Here is a 21,768-nt window from a genome sequence, read left to right as displayed (position 1 = left end):
ATTTTATTTCAAAATATTTACTCACATTTTATTATTAGTTCCGCTTCAGTTTTATCAGCATTTGTTGTACACGAGAATATACCACCATCAGTAACTTTAGCATCGTTAATTATCAGTTTTCTTTTCCTTCCTTCTTTTACGATTCGAATTCTGAAATAGTATATATTAACATTCGCAAATTAACTTATACTACCAAAGAATTAACGGATTATACCTCTTATCAGCTTTAAGCTCTGTCCCATTTTTAGACCACTTAACATCACCAGTCGCATCGTCTAACTCACATATTAATGTTACAGTATCTTTTTCAATCATTTGTTGATGTTTTAGTACTTTTACGAACTTATATGGATATTCTACACAAAACATAAATAACCATTTTATTTTTCAAATCATTATTGAACAATTGTATATGACATACCAACTACTTTAAGAGTTGATGACGTTTTATCATCTTGCTTTTCAATTCGACAATAATATTTTCCACTGTCATTCAACTCACAATTTTTTATCGTTAACCGACAAATTCCACTCATATCTTTTGATATACTGTACTTATCACCATCCGTTAATTTAGTTTTTTCCTTATACCAGCCTATAATGGCCATACTACTACTGACTGTACATTCCATGCTAGCTTCGTGTTTTGTGAAACCATGTGTGGTAGATTCAAGCGGTCGCAAAAACGTGTAAACTGGTGCTGGCTCTATAAATATAAAAAATATTTTAAACTATTTGAACACTAGACATATCTTTTCAAGAAAACAAAACATAGAACTTATGTGTTGCATATGCAATGGTGCAATTTTGGAAATATAAAGTGAGAACAATATAGTAAATACCTCTCTACCCCCTTTAGCAGATTTTATTTTTTAGTTTTCAAAAAATAGAACCAAAATTAATTTTGTAATAAAAAGTTTGCTTTTCTAACTTTTGCCCCCATATATATTACTGTGTTAGTAAATTTTGAAATACAGTTCAGCCATATTTAAATGGGGAAAACTAATTAATATCTATACATTACAAGTTTTTTTTTATAATTGGGGAATACCTATGTAGATGTAACAGATATTGAAATATAATATGTGTGTTTTTGACCAATTGTTCGATATCTTTTATCCATTTTAATATTTTTGTTCGACGTACATTAACAGAAAATAACAAATAATTGAATTCTATAGTTATCTTGAATCTTCAATACAAAAGAAATATTAACATTAAACATAAAAATACTTAATTATTATAAAAACAATATAACTTAATGCAAAATTATGCAACAGTTTTAGTTAAAATTTTAGATAAGTACAAGCATAGGTACCCACTTCTACCCCACTCTCGTCAAAATTACTCAATTGCACAAGTTAAATATGCTAATACTTACTTTTTTACACATACTGAAATATTTAAATAGTAGATATACATAGATATTCGGTAAGTAAGATTTATATTAATTAATAATTTTTATTCTAAAAAAAGATAATTTGGAAATTCAGTATATTTAAAAACTTAATTTATTATTGTATGGACTTTTTTCACAATCAACAAATATAACATTTATACCTTCAACATTAAGATACGCTGTCGAACTAACGCCACCTATTTCAATTGTATATTTTCCAGTATCTTCTACTTTTGGTGCCATTATAATCAATTGATACACGTCACCCTCATTTTTGAATTTGTACTTAGATCCGGTAAATAATTCCTGGTGAATAAAAATGTTCATAAATACTCTACTATTTATTATTATTTTACAACTATTTTAATATCTTCAGTTCCAGTAAAATAAAAAAATATTCACTATAACACAAAAAGTTCATTTATTGCTAAATAATACAGTGAATTTTAAATATGTAATTTATTGAATTATCTGGATGATTAAAAAAGGACATAGTTTATGATATTTATTGGATATTGATTTGACGATATTATTTTTATAATAGTACCGAGAAACCTGTGTCCTGTCTTAACGGACACTTCTGCTTTTAATGGAAAAAATAATAAGATCTCGGAAAAAAAGAAATTCATGGTCAGAAACCTTTCTATAACTTACACCTGTAACGGAAACTTTTGATAATTCAGCTAGTGTTTCATTTAGACAGTTTTTACTGCATAGTAGGTATGGGATGACTATAAATCATTTTGCACTTTTGACTTTTGAGATATTAAAAGTACCTACTCCCAATGGATCTCAAAATGTCACATAAGATCATAATAATATTGATAATCCATAGATAAAAATGCCATTTTGAAAAAAAAATTAATATTTGAAGTGATTGAAAAAACAAAAATTGATTCGCTACAAAATGATTCTTAGTAAACAAGTTAGAAACACTAACACTGCGTGTGTACAAATTCATAGTTTCAAAACGTATTTTAATAAAACAAAATTATTTATAGTATTATAGATGAGTAATAATTAATATTTACAATAACTAAATTCAAAAAATTAATATCTTAATATCAACATTTGTAATTATGTAAAATGGTAACCAATGAATGGACGGACACAACAGGAATATGAGGTGTTAAAAACTTATGTTTAAAAAACTAAAATGCATTATACATATAAATATTATTAATTTTTTTATTATATAGATATATAAGATTATACGCCGGTTGTCATTTGCGCATCACTATTGTTAACTTTGACCTTTTTTATTAAACCATTGCACATCGTTCGATTTTTGGGTTATACCTACATCGTTTGAGCATTGACCGTTTAAAAGGTCCTACATAATTTGCGCATAATTATTATTTGACAACATAAATGAAAAAAGGTGTATACCCAAAGCGCAAGTTGTTTTATAACTTTGGTCTTAAAATCCCTTAATAATATTCACATAATATTCAATTTACAAATATTGCATATTTAATGATGTGATACCAAGTATAAATGTAATGTTTTAGAATTAAATTTTTGATTTATGATGAATATTGTCGAAATTTGAACTTAAAATATTAATGTGTGTTTATTATTTTTATTTTTAAGTTTAAAAATCTTAAATTATTCATTCTCTTTGTATAATATTAATTGTTATACAACATGTAATACCATTTTTTATACCCTTTATTGTTCAGAATATTGATGCGCATTTGATGTACGATAATTTGGAGCAGGTAAATAGACAATGTGCAAATGATATACGGCCATCTTATAATATATTCTACTTATTTAAGTTTATAAAAAACTTTTTTAGCATATGTTTCAAATTATTAATTATAACCAATAATCGATTTTATTTTCGAGATCACTGTTCTTTGAATAGTATATTATTCTCGCTTATTCATCAACCTAAAATTGCTAAGAAATTAATTTAACATACTTCTTATATTGTATAGGTATGTTGTATTTTAAATAATAGATATAACTGTTACATACGTCTTTTCGAAGAAACCATTTTGGCTTAGAATTAGGTTTTGAAAATACTCCTTCAAAAGTGACTTTTTTGTCTTTTCCTTCTTTGGCATATTGATCAACCAATGGTTTCAAAAATGATTCAGGTTTCTGATAATAATTAGTAAGTCAAATATTATGGACATTATAAGTATAATCGAATCAAAAATTTTACTTACCCTTTCCACTTTTTTTAGCGCAGGTACAGGTATTTCTGTTTCTTTTAATTCTCCCCATTCTGGATCATCTTTGTCTTTTCCCCATTTAGCATATTTTCTTTTCTTTAACATGGCTCTAAAGTCCATACCACTGGAATCTATTGTTTGAATAAATTATTAAAATTAGTTTCAATGATATGCTATCTAACCTAGTTAAAATGATTGTTTAATTAGTTTTCTACGTTTAAATGCCTATACTTTTTCAATATGAAGTAGATATTAGGTACGGATTCATAATATTTACAAAACGTAATACGGGAAATATTAATTTTCTTTTTAATGTCTTTGCTAGTACCTATATATTATTATGGTATGCTTAACTGAATTTATAATTATATATGGTAAATTTATGTTTAGTTATTAAAAACTTAATTTTAAAATTTTAAATATTATATTCATTACCTGATACGTATAGTTGCATTTCTGCAGTATCTGACCCGTGGATGTTGGTCACAATTACTTGGTATTTCCCTTCATCATTTGGTTTCACTTTACGCATACACAATGTAATAGTATTTGTTTCTCCATCGGTTATGAATTTGAATCGTCCTCCTTCAATAAGCTCAGTAATTCCCTAAATAAATAATTTTATTTTTAAAGCTTATTACCTAGTGAAAACATCGATATCTTCTGAAATTATGATTATAAAACATCAAATATTTTAAAAACGATTGTCTATAGTTACCATTTATTTAAAGTTTCATTTTAAAAACTAAGGCACAAATTTATCAAGGATTATTCTTGTTAAATTATTGTGACGTATACCATCAAAGGTAAATCTTCTATAATTAATTAACTTATAATACTTTGTAAACAGTTAAAGTTTGATTTATTAAGAAAATGGTTAAACATCAAATCATTGTTTATAACCATAAATACTTTTATATACAACATATCTTTGATAAGTTTTCTTAATACTGTAAATTTAAAATAATTTGTTCCTACCTACATTTTTATGATGAGAATTTTAGATTCTGAGCGAAGCAATGAATGCATTGATTTTACGATGTTGTATGTTTGTTTTTTTTTGTGTGTGTGTGTCTACAATGTAGACTTATTGTGTAGACTCTACACAATAAGTTGTCGAAATATGCTTCAATTTTCAACTAGGTAGTTTTTCTGATTGGAAAGTGAATATAGTTGGTGCATTGGGATGGTCAAATTTTTAAATGATATAATAGCAGTTGGAAAATAATTAAAAATATATAGGCACATTTTTTAATTATAACCATTTAAAATTCAAATGATAACAAAATTCATTTAACTGAAAATTTACAAATTCTTAAGTTGTTAAAAATTTATACAATATTTAAATCTTATAGAGCTAAGGATTGAAAATTAAAAACAAGGTAGTTAATTATGCTACAAAAAAATCTAAAATATATTCAAACATAGTTTTTTTTTTTTAATAGTTATTTTAAATTCAAATTTGGATGAAATTACGAGTACATATTAAATAAAGATTATGTCGCTAATGACTTATATTAATACTTTATAGTAAATTGTATACCTATACCTAGCTACTATAAACGGTTGAATGAGTTGGGTTGTTGGGTACAAAATGAATATGATTTGATTAATTTGGAATTTATTTTATAGGTATCTTTATTTTTTTTTTTTTGTTTTTTATAATAATAATATAATAAATTTATATAGCATAATATATCCTAAACTGATAAATCGTCTACACTTAGAATCGTTTTTCATATACAATGATATTATATCATTGAATTCAAATTTAATACCATTCATTACAATATAGGTAATACACTAATACACTACTAATAACTACTGTCAGCAGAGCGACATCCACTTATTTACCCGGTTTTTTTTTTTTTTTTGGTTAAATATTAATGATTATGTTATAATTATCTTATATTACATATAATTTTAAAAAAAAAATTACTTTGAAAAATTTAAATGTAGGAGCTGGTGTGCCTTCAACTTGTATAGTTATGTATCCAGTCTGATCTTCAATAGCTGAGTAACTTTCAGCAACATCTACAATGATCGGTGGTCCTGGAGCACCGAAATCTTTTAAAGGTGTCGAGGGCTTATCTATTTTTTCTTCAAGTTCTGCTATGCTAGGTCTCCTCATCTCCGTACTTGGTCGACGACGCTGTAAAGCCCAAGTTAAAAATTTAAAACAAAATATTGAAAGAAATTACTATTTTTTATTTTTTAAACGACTTTCACATTCAACTCCCACTACATCCATTCCTCAGTATAGTTTAAACGCACCTCCAATGACTAACATTAAGCTGATAAAATAATAACTACAATGACTTAAAAAGACTAATATAATTTGTGTATCTAATACTAATATGTACAATGTATATGGCTACTTATTTCTATGTAATTGAATGATGTTAATAAATTTCACTAACTAATTGAATCAAAGCACGTAACAAAAAATTAATTCTTATGGCTATAACTGACTTATACGGAGAATGTAGTTCAAACACTCTTAAATCTATAGGGAAAAATATATGTACAAGGAAAGATACTATTATGTTAAAACACATATTTGATGCAAGTAAAAAAAAAAACTACCTGTATTAAAATATAAGTATAGCTTTGAATAGATATATAATGAAATTTCAAGCAAATTATTTATGTTTCTACTGTTGATATTTTAATAATTAAGTAGTAATTATTAAGTATATGACTACTTGTATTTGAGTCTTCGTAATAATTGAAACGCTGATTTAAACTTTAAAAAAAAAGTTGCAGTGAAAATTAAAAAAAAAAAACATTAGTGCGTATTGCATAGGTACTGCTATTAAAAAAAATATAACAAATCATTTTTAATATCATGAATAGTTTTTTTTCTAGAAAACAATTAAAATATATATATAAAAATGCTTCTTTTAAAATAATAAAATATATGTTCAAAAATGTAGGTATATAAATTAGCTAATATGTATGTAAATATTATTACTTATGTTAGTATTTATGTACAATAAGTTAAAAATTAATTCGGTAAAGTTACAAACTATTGAGGGGTATAAGGTATATAAAACAAATCAATAACAATGGGTTGGGAAGTTTTAAAATAAAATAATTTCAATTAACAGAATTTTGATTTAATTAATTGAATTTCCTCCAAATAATACTGATTTTAAACATCATTTAACACACTTTCCTAGCTTTAAAAAAAGTTTTATTCAAAATAAATAAAATGTTGACTAAAAATATGAAATATTAGAATATTTGATAGTAAATTGGAACGTAATACAGAATGTGATGTTATATAAGATATTCTAAAGTCAAAGCCATAGGCGTATTTAGGATAAGGCTAAAACATCCTTGAATAACCGTTCCTTTTTTTACTAGATTTAAAAAATATGGGTACCCGTAGAACGGTCTATGAATTGCTGAATTTTCAACTTATTTTTAATTATTATTTTTAGATATTTGATGAGCATAACAATAATGTGATTGTATTTTTTAAATAGGTATATAATTAATAATAAAACAATACAACTATTAGACTTTTATACTTTTATGGAAATCTGTGGTAATAATTAAAAATATTGTGGATGCCCTAATTATATAATTAATACGATTTATATTGTCATAATTTATATTTATACTGAAACAATATTTTGTAAAACGTTTATGTCATGTTTTTTTTATAAAATAAAACAAAAATATTTTGTTTAAATTTATAATTTTGATTTGGGTGGGAGAAATCAATAGTACACCTTGAAAACATCCCTATAAATTATTCCTAGATACGCCTATGGTCAAATGTGGTATAAGAAACTACTTAATTCTAAAATTTAAAATACCTAATGGCTAATGCATGGTTACTAGATAACAATGACTCAAGCCGGCGCTGATACAATATTACCTACCAGTTTTTGTATTGTTTTAATTGCTGTGATTGTGATACCTAGTAGATAGAATTTTTTTTAAATATAATCTCTATTTATTAATTTTCGATATTATAAAAAAAAACTATACAATAACTACAACAGCTCTTATAAAAAATTCATAATAATTATTCAATTTTTGTTATGAAATTTCCTAATAAAGAGAAGAAATTGAGTGAATAATTAGTCTGTAATTAACCAATAATATATGACTTAGTTTACATAGGTTTTTATTATTTATTTTTTACAAATTAGCTGTTATAGTTAATTATAATAATTTTATACCTAACCAATAACCTTAAACAATGTTCATTCTTTTAGGTACTTCGTAAATATCTCATTTATATGGCTTTACATTGAAATGCGGTTTGTTTTGATAAGTAACTAGTACTTACCGATAAATAAATTATGCTTTTGCAAATAACAACTAGATTTTTTGAAATAGTAGCCAATTTTTTTTTTCATAAGATATTAATTTTATACTTTTCTTATTTTTATTAGTCAACTATGGGTTTTGAACCCAAATTTACAATTTACAGCGGTTTTAAGTTGGTAATTAATTAATTTTTAGAGGTACAGCTATAAAAGGATATTACGTTTTGCTATACAAATATAACTATGTCATAGACACCTATGAATTTTTGTCACATCTTTATGTAAAAGATTTCAGCATTCAAAATACATTTTAAAATAATGTTTTATGTTCAAATAAATGTAGAAAATTACAAGAGCTGTAACCCAGTCAATTTCGAATTAATGAACCCATAATCAAAATTAGTTAAAGAAATAGAAAAATCGTGTATTTTTTTGGTAAAAGAAAAAAGAATGAAAAGTGTAGTGTGCATTCTTTCACTAAAATGTTTGAAATGTTGAAATATTAGCAAAGACTATGTAGGTGCTTAGCCATATATATTGTAATATTGAGCTTTCAAAACAAATAAAATTTCAATGTAAAGTCATATGGCTGAGATTTTATTTGGTGATGTATTGTATACGTCTTTGGGACTTAAATACTATATATTTTACTTTATTGAGTATTTATCATTTCACAACAAATTTAAAAATATTTAAGTATTTATTTCCTGGTAATATTCATAATTAACATAATTAAACAATTACATTTTTGAACTTCAATTTATAGGTATAGTAGTAGTACATTTAGTGTTGTGATATTAACAATTGTATTTAAATATTTTATGATTGTATTGAGTATTCGTATCAATACCAAACTAATAGCTACACAACTTTTTTTATGCTTCCCATATAATATTATGAATATAATATAATCTTTATCAATATAACTTTAAGTTTGGTCTTAAAAATATCACAGACATTAATTTAAAAAATAATATTTATATTTTGTTTATAAATACCTGTTCTTACAAAACAAAATAAATATTTCAAACACATTGTTTTACAGTTTCTATTTATAAGACTTATGTGATTGAATCATATTATTCTTAACAAATTTATATATTGTTAAAAATACTCCTGTAAAAAATTAAAATAGATTGTTCCGTTAGTTCCGTTAGTGATGTAAATGTCAAAATATGTATCCACAGTCCATTCAGAAATCTTCAAACGAACGATTACAGGACTAACACGTAAAAATGACGATCAATAAATAAAAATATAAAACTTGACATCACAATATAGGTTACACAAGAAAAAACGCAATCATATCGGAACAGTGACTATTGTGACGAGGAAACACTATGAATGAAACCTCACCTTTGCATCAATAACCTGACCAGGCCGCAATTTTCCAACCTGCATAAACATAATTTAATTGAAAGCACGTTAAACAAGTTGCGGTTAACCAGAAGTAACCGAGGGAGACGACACAAAGACAGAAACACAAACGTTTGGAAATTTTGATAGATGGCGATGACGAATTTGTATACGGAATTATCGAGGTATTGGATAAGAAGATTATTGTAATTTATTAAAGTTTGAGTTTAAATTAAAAAAAATATTGAAATATTGAAATATAAGACGTATAATATGAATATTTTTGATATTATTCATTTCGCCATCGCCAAAGTACGTCCACTATGAAAGTCACAACAGCCGATGAGGGTAAAAAAACCATTGTTATTTTTCAGTTTATTAATTCATTTCACCAAAGAGACGCTGTTCACATTGGATTTTTAACACCCTCACCTTTTTTTCTTCCAGGACCTCTCCGGGCCGTAATTTTCTATTTTCCTAAAATAGATAATTTAAAATGTATTTGAAAATCCGACATTATTTCCATTCCTACTCCCATTGTTAAGACAAAACTATGAAATCCTCGAACAAAAGTAAATGTATAAGAGTAGAGTTGACAATACCTATATATAAATGCAGGATTATCGTAAAATACCAGTATTGCAAACAATTTGAAGTGAATATGTTTAATCAAATGCTAAATTAAAGGCTTCAAAATCCACTGTACATGTATGTATAATATATGGTTATAATAATTTACTGTTGTCTATTCTATTTTATCTACGTTTCATCTACAATATGTTCAACACTAAAAATGGTTATTGTAAAATCTATTGTATAAAAATATATATATAAAAGCAGTTGATAATTTTGTCATCATGCTTACTAATTTTGCGCTCTTTACATACTGAGCACCGTTAAGAATGCGTATAAGAACAAAAAAAAAAAAAAAAAAATGAAGAAAATATATACTTTTTGTAGAAATGAGCTTTAAAAGAAGGTAGAACGAATGAAAGAGAATTTAAATAATTACAAATTAAGACAGCATTAATGCCATCCGACAGTTGAGTTTACAATGATAATTTACCTCGTCACTGATTATTAAACTCGGGCGGCGGCCTTTGTTGTCCTCTGGTGGTGGTATTAGCGAACCTCGGCGACTCGATTGTCCAGAATTTGGACCCAGTGAGTTCTTCCTGCTGTCGGTTGGCGTTGATTCACGGATAACCTCGATTTTGGGCATTTCAGGTGCTTTGATTTCTGGTACTCGACTTGGCTACAATTAACAATAATAACGTAAAAGCAAGCGATCGAATGTCTGTCGATAGTCGAGATGAGTTATGTGACGTTGGTTATGAATTTATATAGGAGCGTGGGCATGCGTAATGAAATCAACTGGTAAACTATAGAAATTTTTCTCTAACGCAAACCGTGCATTTTACCTGGATAATGATATATCTTGACTTAACATATTATGTTCGATTCGTATAAGATAAATTCTAATTTTTTTTTTTATCGTATTTCATAAACAATTTTCATATTTTTCCTGAGGCGTAGAGATAATAACAACATTATCAAAGAATAAAAATCTTACATAATAAATTCTCGTAAAAAATATTTCAATCGTATTATTATTACAATGATTTGGCAGGTACAACGAATATCCCTTATACTCACCCTGCCTGTCGGAACTTTTTCATCAGAAGAGTCCAACTTTATACTTGGTTCTTGTATAGAGTTTTCATCTTCAGACATCATAGAATAATCTACACTAGTTTCCTAAATAATAAGTCGACGTATATTAAAATTCAGTTATAATATTAATTCAAATTGTATATTTATTATTTCGTTTTTTTTACTCTTACCGGTGTCCTTTCATCAATTGATTTATCGTCGAATGAATCTTGTGAATTATCAACTTTAGTTCCCTGTGAAAATAATATTCAGATCAAATGTAAAACAAATATTATCAATGATATTCTATAGTAGTTTAAATTTTTAAAATATCCATAATTGGGCATTTAACGTACGTTCGATATAGCTGGCCGCATTTTTTTCTCTGGCTGTTCAGGCTCAACAGAGTCTTTTTTCTTCTAAAGTACATAATTTAACCAAATAAATATTTTAAGAAGAGAATTTATAATGTATTTATATTTTAATTTGTTATTATTACTTTCACAGAAAGCCGTTTTTTCATAGCTGGCTTTTCTTCTTGTATAAGTTTTTTACTTTCTGATGATTTGTTCTGTATTTCAAACATAATAACTTGACTTTAATATTGTTTTAGATAGGTACATCGCAAACATCATATTACGAATACGAACATAATTTTATTTTGTAATATTTATACTTTTCTTATATATTAAAACATATTTATATTAATAATAAAATATATACACTGTACACTCACACTTACACTCAACATCGACGGTCGTCGACTGTCATCGATTTTATTATCTTCTGTAGGAGCACTGTCGTCGTCAGTTTTCTAAATACATATGTACAATGCAAACTATATAGTTATCTCCATAAGAAATATGCCAATTTTTACAAAACCAACCCATAGTATCTACATTTTAAATACGAGTTAGTAAGTATATATACACGTTCGATACTTACTTTTACTGAAGGGCGACGTTTCACTTCTAATTTTTCTTCTTCTACTGATATTTTATTTTCAACAGTTTTCTAAATATTATACAAATTCATAAGATTATAACCTTGTACGCTTTTTTTGATAAAAAAAAACCATAATTTAGCCCTCAGCCTATTTATAATTCTCATATTCATTAAAATAAATTATCAATTAGGTATCAACTATGATTTTGTTCTTGTCCCTAATATTACACCGAATTTATGAATTTTAACAAGGTACCTATACATATTTATTGTGAATATGTGTTATTAAAAAAAAAGGAGTACGTTCTACAGTTACTTAAACAATAACATTGATGAATGTGCGCAAAATATCAAGCCAATTTATAGTGAAAACATATAATCATCGAGTTTAAAAATTTCTAATGAATACATATAGTAATCTAATCGTAACAAAATTGAAGAATTTCAAACAAATTATAAATTACTTTAAAGTACATTCAAACTATTTTAGATTTCAAAATTTTACCCAAAACAAACTGCAACAAGAAATAAGTACTTATATGGTGAATAATAAAATGGAATGTGAATAAAAGAAGATAAACCAAATAAAATCACGCTATAGTGAGTTAAATTTCACTGACTCTGTTCACATATTTGCAATCGTTCGGAAAACATATTTCTCATTTTTCTACCAATCATACTTATGTGTGATTTTCAGGATATATGAACGAATCAAGATTAGCTAAAACTCGCTGGCATATGATATATATATATATATATATATATATATATCATATCATATCATATTCACATAATGATACCGTCATTTTCTTTAGACCACTCCAATCGCTTATTTGAAATTGTAGTCACAACAACTCAAATATAGGATTTATAATACCTTAACTCTCATTATTAACTTACTTTTACTGATGGTCGTCGTTTAACTTCAGTTTTGTTGTCTTCAACTGTTTCTAACGAATCGCTGGTTTTCTAAATACATATAAAAACTATTGACTACTGAATAACATTTATTTACAAAACATACTTTTATCGATGAACCTCTCCTTTTTATGGGACTATCCTGAATAATTTTTTCAGGTGGGGATGTATAACCATTACTTTCTTCAGTTTCCATCTTTTAACAAATATGTATGGTATGTTATGTAGGCATGCGATTTGTATGTACAATATACTATAAATTATATTATAATAATGTATCCTTACTTTTAATGTTGGTGGCTTTTGTTTTTCTTCGACAATTTCTTTAGCCACTTGAGTTTCAATATGATTATTAATTTTATTTTCATCAGTGATTTTCTGTATAATAATAGGAACTTAGAATTTATATTCATATATGATAAAAATAAAATTTTAAACTTTAGGTTTATTTTATCATTTTTTTCATATTTTTTTATTTTTTATCATAATAATTTAGTGGCAGTTGATAATAAAAACCAGTTGCATACAAGAGGGTAAAAAAAATTTTTTTTAAATATGTACCTTAGTTAAATGCTATGAATTTGACAAAATGAATGCCCTTTATTTTATTTTGAGAATTTTTATTAGGTAGGTATACATACCTATATAGTATCTACGAAACTTCTGAACTTCAAGATTAAAATGATAATCACATCAAATAAGTTCAACTCGTGATATTATTAAAACGATTGTTTTAAAAAAAATAAAAATAATATTTGTATACATTTATTCATGAAAACTTTTTAAGTTAAATGATCAGCGTTTAATTATGATTTCCAATGCAATTTTATATATTATTTTAACTTATTATACATTTATAACTATAAAATAGTTTCTGATTAATATGCAGGCATGTAATAAATTTGTAAGCTTACCGTAAATATCTATTTTTATTTAAATAAGGTACATATTGACTAAAAACACAGTATGAATTTTTTTTTTGTGTTCTGCCACAGCATAAACTTTGTTCATTGAAATTTTTTATAAATGTAAAAAAAAAACTGAAAATAAAACTTTTAACATGTATCTTATAATTACTTTAATTGATCGAGGGGATTCAATTACTTTTTCTTCTTCAGTTGGTAATGAATTATCATTTTCAGTCGTTGTCTAAATAAAACACGCAAAGCACAAATATAAAACACTATCCTATATAAACTCTAAACTGTAAATAAAAGTATGTACATCTAATATAATTATACAACTAAACAAATGAACAAATGACTAGAATACTTCGTTATTACTCAAGAAACAGGATAAAACTACAATATATTTTATCAAAAATCTACACGCATACATACTTTTAATAATGGTTTTTTAATTTCCTCAGTTTTAACTTCTGTTTTTTCGACTGTAGATTTCTAAACAAATCAGAAAACAAATGAATTTTGCAGACATTTAAAGTATAAAAGTCTAAAAAGTCAAAACATAAAGACCTGACGTCCCGACTATCAGAAACTCTAATGCCACCAATTTATTTTAAACGTAACATTGTTCAAGTTCAATACCAAATTTAAAAGATAACAATAAACTGGTTCATTGAGAACCCTAGTAAAAATGTAAATAGATATTAAGATAAACTATAATAAAGCGAAACTATTACATAAGTAAAAATCCATTTTATTCTACACTATTTATGATATTAAATTTTATTAATGCATACTTTTGTCAACGGTTTCTTGGTTTCCTCATCTTTAACTTCAGAAGATTTCTATTAAAATAAAAATAATATATTTTAGTTTTTGATTTCAAAAACATAAGAGATAGAACTAGCGAGTAAAATTAAAATTATATATATGATGCAAGAACTATATACAGGTTGTAACAGGTTGTAACAGGTCTATTTGATTAATCCTATAACTTTTTTTTTCTATTCAATGTTTTTCAGTTTTTTTTTTTTTTTTGTATGGTTTCTAAAGTTCAGCGCTATAATTTTCAAATGGTATATTTTATTTTATTTTTTACAGCTAAAATTAAATAATTTAAATTTTATATTAAATTTTTTTCTTATAATCCAAGATAGCTATTTCATAAATAAGTTTAAAAACAGTTAAGCATTCAAAAATTTTAATTAGGTTATGTCATTAATGTTTGAACAATTTTTAAAGTTTGTTAAGATTCAAATTTATTTCTTGCTAATCAGTTTTTTGTTATCATTGAAAGGTAGGTAATCAATAGTAAAAACATATATTTTATCATTATCTAACATGACAACGTGATACATATAGTACCACCGCAATACCGCATAGACAAATAGATTTGTTACACTTTACACTCGGTATATATAATTAATAAACTTGCATTATATTAAGGTATATAAAGTACATATATAATTATATGTATATGTACCACGTAAATAGTAAGTAAAAAAAAATATTTATTTATTATTTGTGAAAATACATACTTTTGTCAATGTTTTCTTAGATTCTTCGTTTTTAACTTCGGTTTTTTCACTAGACAGTTTCTATACAATTAAAAACAATATATTATACATATAACCTATGTAGGTAATATTTTTAAATGTTTAACATAAAAAAAAAATTAACACGATGAAGATTTTTGTATGATTGGATAATTGTATATCAGTCCGTCTTGCTTTAAATTATTTTTTTAAATAACGTTGCAGTATTATAGAATGTAATTCAAAATTGAACAAAATACGTTATTATTTCACAAATAACTAATTTATAATTAATTTCAATATTACTCGTATTCTTTTATTATCAATAATTTATAGTATTTATACATACTTTTACCGATGGTTTCTTAATTTTTTCGTCGTTAACTTCATCTTTTTCGCTCGAAGTTTTCTATACAAATATGAACGTTGTTTATATGAATTATAAATAATTATAAATGATAACATTTCATAAATTTAAAAAAAGTAGTATATTCAAAATGTTGAACATAAAATTAAATAGAAACTGACAAAACGTATGGATAAAGCAATAGACACACATCTTGCTCCAATCACAATTATAAAAGACTAACATTTGTTAATTATTTTTATACTTTAAATATATATTTTATAACTAAATATTGACAGCACATTATTTTTAATAATTTATGCATACTTTTATCAATGGTTTCATTATCTCCTCATTTTTAACTTCAGTGTTTTCATTAATGGAATTCTAAAAACATCATTTTACTCATATATTTTGATAAAACACCACTTTAAACTTTAAAGATTCAAAAAAACTAGAGCGAAAAAAGTAGTAGTTGGAAGCTCAAATATTTTCGATAATTTTCAAATAGCAATGGTGATGTATAATATTAAATAGGTAAAATATATTAATAATTGAAGAAAAAATGATCTAAAATCTAGTAATAATTAATTTATCAATCATCAAGTATCTATAATAGGTCGGTAGCTTAGTAAATAAATATTAGTTTTTATTATGAAATATTAAATTAATTATTAGAAATAAAATAGTTACACTCTTCCTTATATTATATTGTAGTTTACATTATAGTACATTATTGTAGTAGTTTATTATACCTACCTCATACTATTATCACTATATAGGTATTAATTAATCAATTCCAATTGTAATAAAAATTTTAAATTGGAAAATGGGTGTATAATTAGAAAGTACTCTTTTTAAACTGTCCCACCAATTTGGATTAAAATCAATATACTCGTATATCTAATCAGTGGCGTAGCTAGATGGGAGATGACTCTGGGGTATTAAATGAACAAGCCCCCCTCCCCCTATTGGCACAACTAGACATTTGAGCATGGGGGTGCTTAAGCTTCAGGTTTTTTCATAACTTAAGAGGACTTAGCTTTTTAAACAATTATTTAGGATGTTAATTATGACTCAGGGGGTGCTAAAGAGCCAAAGCACCCACCTACGTGATATTATCTTTGTGAACATTCAAAATATAAGTGTAATATTGTAGGACTCCGGGACACTGCTAAGCTATACTCTATCATAGCTCCGCCACTGATTTTCTTATTTATTGCATTAGAAAAAGTTTTACTTTAATTGACTAACTCATTATTCTAAGTTTAAAAATTATTACCTTCAATATTGAAGATCTTCTTTTTTCCTGATCTTTTTGCTCTTCTACTGTAGTAGTTGTAGTGCTTTCTGATGATTTCTAAAATATTGAAGCATTTAGTAGAATTGTATTCAATTAATTTTATCATAACATTGGAATTTAATTACTTTTAATATAGATGATCTTCTCTTTACTTCAGGTTGTCCATCTTCTTTTTGCTCACTTTCATTAGTGGTCTATATAAATTAGATTTATTCAATCATAATATTATTATTCGAAAATATTTGAAACATACACAACACAACATAATTCATTGAATCCTCATTAAATTATATTTTAAGGCTTGCTGTTTTAAAAATCAATTTTATTAATACAATTTATACGATAAAAAAGTTTAAGGAACTCGTATTTTAAATCAAAACGATCATTATGTGAAACTATATAAGATATATTGAATAATGATAATTTATTTATAGTTTGATTGTTAAATTTTTACGGAATATTATCAATAATAATGGTTAAAAATAAAAATTGTATCAACTAGAAGAAAAATGTAAAATATACGAACATAAATTGCACATTTCATAAAAAGATGCAATTATGTAGGTATAGTTTCAAAAATCTTGTTAACGGAATTTTTAGAATAAAGATTTCGTCAAAACATTATATCTTTATAAATAACAGGTCGATAATACTAATTAAATTGTTCCAAGTGAACACTTCATTATCAGGAGTTTTTTTTAAAATATTCAAACAGTGAGAATTCTGTGGAATAACTGGTTAAATAGTTACCTACTCTAAAAGTCTAAAATTATGAAACAATGTTTCAATTTGAAAATATTATGATATAAAAATTATAAAAACAATTAACTCATTGTTTTAAAATAAAAATTTCTTATTAAGGTATAAATATAAAATCTTTAATTGTGATTCACTTGTTTACTAACATCACAATGAATGTTAACTTTGTATTTGAAATATAAACATACAAAACACTACATATCGTATCGTGAATAATGGAATAGTTGTGGATGGGAAGATTATGGTGCTAATATAATATACTATACTATTATTATAGTATTATTATTAGTATCATATTAGGCCTTATGAAAAAAAAATTATATAAAATACATGCTCCAAGTCTATAAAAAAAAAATAGTTCTATTTCATATTTGCTGATATTAATAGTTTGACAACTACAACGGAGACTATGTGATTCCCCACAAGTTAAATTTTAATTTGCATGAGTTTAATAAAAGGTTAATTTTTTACCTTAAGTATTGAAGATTTTCGTTTTACTTCTGGTGGAGCATTCTCGTTAGTCTCGCTGCTCTCCGTAGTCTTCTAATTGAAATAAAACGCAAATTTCAGATAGGTACATCATAAATTAAATTTATGGTATTAAACAATTATATGTTTTGTAATTTAATTTATATTTGATTTGTACCTTTGTTGTAATTGAAGATTTTCGTTTTACAGTTTTTTCTTTTATTTCTTTAACTTCCTCCTGAAATTAATTATATTTTGTAAAAAATTTTTAATACTAAAAACTTTAAAACTTAAAAAAAAAAATTTCCAAATCTTATATTGGATCTTACCTCTTGTTTCTCATCAATTTCCATTTTTTCTATTTTAAAGACAAACAAATTATTATGATATTTTATACTTTTATATACTTATGGCACTTATGCATTATTATACTTACCGAGAATGTTAAGTTCTGCAGACGATTCATCACTGCCAGCAGAATTTTTAAACACAATTTTATAGGTACCAGTGTGTTCTGTTCTAGTTTTTGTGATTATTAAACTTGCTCGTTTTCCATCAAATTTAATAATTGTTTCTGATGTTTCCGTAATTTGCGTTGAATTTCTAAATAATGTATTTTATGAATGACTTATAATTTTTAATAATTAATCAACATTTGTAATAATTAATTTCTTACCTGTACCATGTAACCGTGACTTGCTTATCAATTTTTGATAAACTAGAAACGAATTCTATTCGTTCGCCTTCATTAGCACGCTATAATAATGATTAAAAAATATTACACTTGAATATTTTACTAACGTTACATAATATAGGTAGTATATATTTATGCATTTACTTTATATATTATGTTACTTAAAATATATAGCTCTAAAAATATTATATTACTTGAAAAATACTCACTAAGTTTTATTAATCATCAATTTTTAACATCTTTTCAGGGATGATGTTACATTATAAATTTGGGTATATTTTGAATTGCATTTGATTATAAAAAAACTGGCACATGAAGCATTAATACATTTTTTTAACTTGCAAATTTCAAAATAAATAAAGCATAATAAATAAGAATAATTTGCATTATTTGTACTGTAACATGATTAATTAAATAACCATCTATAAAAAGCAAATTATTAACAACGAATAAAACATAAAATAATACAATTATAATATATCAAATACAATATTTGGTATAATATTTTAATCACATTTTTGTCAAAATTCAAATTGAATTTTATCAGCTAACTCTATATTCAACAATCTATAATTCTACTTAACATTATAATCTATTTGCCAATAATCCTAAAAAAAAGCTAATTATTAATATTAACTAAATGCATTTTAGTATTTGCGCAACATTATCGAACCATTTTCTTATATTTTGGCTACAATTAATACTAAACATAATATTTTAATTACATAGAATAAAATGTTTTGATTTAAAAAAATTTACTAGGAAATAACAATCAAAATTGAGCTAAACAAATAAATTTAAGTTTATTATAACACGTTTACAAATTAATAACCTTTTGGTAAAAAATGGACAATATTGATTCCGATAATCTTGAACATTCTACTCCCCCGGAATTTAAAGAAAAAGTACGCAAAGATGTACAATATATCAGACAAGTTCCCAATAAAGATAATGAATTTAAAGTAATGATGTGGGAAGATGAACTAGAAAAGGAACAAAATGATAACCTTGAAGTAAATGATTGGTCAATGCACGATGGTCAGTATCCTCGGTTGGGACCGATGATATTTTATAGGAATAAAGAAGAAATAACGCCAAATGTTGATGTGACTAACAAACCATAATATTTTTAATAAAATCACACGGTATGCAAATGTGTGTGGCTATTTGATTGAATGCTATAATTTAATACTTATCTCATATTTAATATTTAATTAATAGTAAAAAAAAAAAAAGAAAAAATTATAATATTGTATTATAGTCTATAAGTCTACAACATACATATTTTATAAAATTAATTTTTAACACAATGATTACCTGATAATTTCGAATAAATATTCATATTTTTTTTTATCTTAATGGAATCGTTTCAATTAAAAAAATTTAAGAATATATATTTTCTATACATAACTAAAATGTATAAGTTGCATTCGTTAGTTAAATTAGTATTAAAAATGAAAAAAAAAATCACACGAACACTACATTTTTTCTTAGTACTCACGATTGATTTTAGTTTCTCATCAATAGATGGTTTTTCTACTTTTTCTGCTACAACTTCTTTGACTTCAATAGGGCTCGATACAACTTCACCTTTTTCGTTTTTAGCAATTAAATTGTAAATACCCTTATCGTTGGAAGTTGCGTTTTTCACTTCTAATTTTACCAGATACTCTCCCTAATGGATCAATGCAGTTAGCTTGTTATACATTTGGAACAATTTTTATTATAATATTAATTAAATTATTTTTACATCGTTGACGCGTTCGATTTTTGTTTGTCTTGAAACGTTGTCTTTGATCACAGTGTTGTCTTTTTTCCATATGCACTGGGGTTCGAAAATGGACTGGATGCGACACTCAATGACAACGTTTTTAGTTCTTGATATTGTGACAACACGTGGAACTTCTTTGATCACTGGTATTACTGTAATCATGAATAAATACAAGGGAATTTATATTTATTACGTGTTAAGGGGATGTATTTTTATTTACTTTCAATATTGAGTGTGAGATTTGCATTCAGTTCACCATTCCCGTTTTTTATACTGCATTTATATAACCCCGTGTCATCTTTACCTGGATTCTAATTATTTTATATTCAAGATAAATTAATAATTAGTCATACCATATATCATAAAAACACAATTATATTGAAATGTATTTTCAATTATTTTGAGATTTAAAATTAATTATAAAATACCTTCAACTCCAGGCATATGTAGTAAGAATCGCCTTTTTCCTCAACTCTCCAAGAAAGTCTAGAAGTTTGGACCAATATCTTACCATCGAGGTACCAGACGACTTCTGGTTTGGGACTTGCTTTCACAGTGCAATCCATTACTACTAGTTTACCGTTGTTTTTGGACTGTATTCTTGGTTTAATTAAGAATGTAGGAGGTTCGCCTTCTGGTTCAGGATCAGTTTCGATGTTAAGATTTAAATTCGCATTACTCTCACCATGTTCATTTTTCACGTGGCATCTATAAGTGCCACTGTCTGGACCAATTGGATCCTATAATTAAATATTATTATTATTATTATTCTCCTTATTGTTTAATTTTACTTTAATAATAATTTAACTATATAGTATTATACCGACTGAAAAACATAAATATTACCTGTATCAATAAGAGAATTTCGTACGTATTTTCTTGTCCTGTAACTTTCATAGAAATTTTTGACGTCTCCGTGACAAGCTTTGTACCCTTATACCACATGACTTCTGGTTTAGGATTAGCTGTGCAATTGCACCGGAGTGTAATTAGTGTGCCAGATTCGTTTGGAATTATTCGAGGTTTCTCGATAAACGATGGTGCAAATCCAGAACTACTATCACCACCTGAAATCAAAATAGGTTTTTTTTTTTATTTAAATGTATCCCAATAATTATGTTGTATCTTTAAATTTCAAAAATATATATGCATAAATATAAATTATTAATAATTATTTATTATTAATATTAACACCCACACTTTAGTTTTGTTTGTTACAATATTATTATTATTCACATTGATTTATT

The 21,768-nt window shown here is 25.4% G+C and overlaps 1 protein-coding gene across 18 annotated transcripts in view; it reads right to left on the bottom strand.

Annotated features, from left to right (window-relative positions):
• bt (projectin protein bent) overlaps positions 1–21,768 on the bottom strand; it is an 83,973-nt gene that overhangs the window by 45,113 nt on the left and 17,092 nt on the right. For 5 of the 18 annotated variants that reach the window (XM_015511508.2, XM_089220044.1, XM_015511510.2 and 2 more), the window contains 38 exons: positions 21,368–21,588; positions 20,950–21,261; positions 20,742–20,832; positions 20,501–20,673; positions 20,252–20,425; positions 18,733–18,812; positions 18,493–18,659; positions 18,386–18,414; positions 18,235–18,294; positions 18,060–18,131; positions 16,955–17,023; positions 16,809–16,886; positions 15,854–15,913; positions 15,530–15,589; positions 15,184–15,243; positions 14,443–14,490; positions 14,081–14,140; positions 13,818–13,889; positions 13,026–13,118; positions 12,847–12,936; positions 12,723–12,791; positions 11,823–11,891; positions 11,614–11,691; positions 11,377–11,448; positions 11,234–11,296; positions 11,069–11,131; positions 10,881–10,982; positions 10,291–10,479; positions 9,657–9,701; positions 9,225–9,263; positions 5,522–5,734; positions 4,018–4,189; positions 3,577–3,713; positions 3,383–3,508; positions 1,561–1,705; positions 422–706; positions 215–356; positions 26–150 (listed from right to left, as the gene is read on the bottom strand). In XM_015511508.2, the coding sequence (XP_015366994.2) occupies positions 26–150; positions 215–356; positions 422–706; positions 1,561–1,705; positions 3,383–3,508; positions 3,577–3,713; positions 4,018–4,189; positions 5,522–5,734; positions 9,225–9,263; positions 9,657–9,701; positions 10,291–10,479; positions 10,881–10,982; positions 11,069–11,131; positions 11,234–11,296; positions 11,377–11,448; positions 11,614–11,691; positions 11,823–11,891; positions 12,723–12,791; positions 12,847–12,936; positions 13,026–13,118; positions 13,818–13,889; positions 14,081–14,140; positions 14,443–14,490; positions 15,184–15,243; positions 15,530–15,589; positions 15,854–15,913; positions 16,809–16,886; positions 16,955–17,023; positions 18,060–18,131; positions 18,235–18,294; positions 18,386–18,414; positions 18,493–18,659; positions 18,733–18,812; positions 20,252–20,425; positions 20,501–20,673; positions 20,742–20,832; positions 20,950–21,261; positions 21,368–21,588 (4,203 nt within the window). The remainder of the gene's footprint in view (positions 1–25; positions 151–214; positions 357–421; positions 707–1,560; positions 1,706–3,382; positions 3,509–3,576; positions 3,714–4,017; positions 4,190–5,521; positions 5,735–9,224; positions 9,264–9,656; positions 9,702–10,290; positions 10,480–10,880; positions 10,983–11,068; positions 11,132–11,233; positions 11,297–11,376; positions 11,449–11,613; positions 11,692–11,822; positions 11,892–12,722; positions 12,792–12,846; positions 12,937–13,025; positions 13,119–13,817; positions 13,890–14,080; positions 14,141–14,442; positions 14,491–15,183; positions 15,244–15,529; positions 15,590–15,853; positions 15,914–16,808; positions 16,887–16,954; positions 17,024–18,059; positions 18,132–18,234; positions 18,295–18,385; positions 18,415–18,492; positions 18,660–18,732; positions 18,813–20,251; positions 20,426–20,500; positions 20,674–20,741; positions 20,833–20,949; positions 21,262–21,367; positions 21,589–21,768) is intronic. The other 13 variants (XM_015511512.2, XM_015511515.2, XM_015511521.2 and 10 more) reach the window with 9 other exon arrangements.

This window comes from Diuraphis noxia, unplaced genomic scaffold (genome assembly GCF_037042655.1).
Source record: "Diuraphis noxia isolate RWA-SAM2 unplaced genomic scaffold, SU_Dnox_SAM2 contig0001, whole genome shotgun sequence".
NCBI lineage: Eukaryota > Metazoa > Arthropoda > Insecta > Hemiptera > Aphididae > Diuraphis > Diuraphis noxia.
Note: the sequence above shows the minus strand (reverse complement) of the source record. Positions and strands in the feature narration are given on the sequence as shown.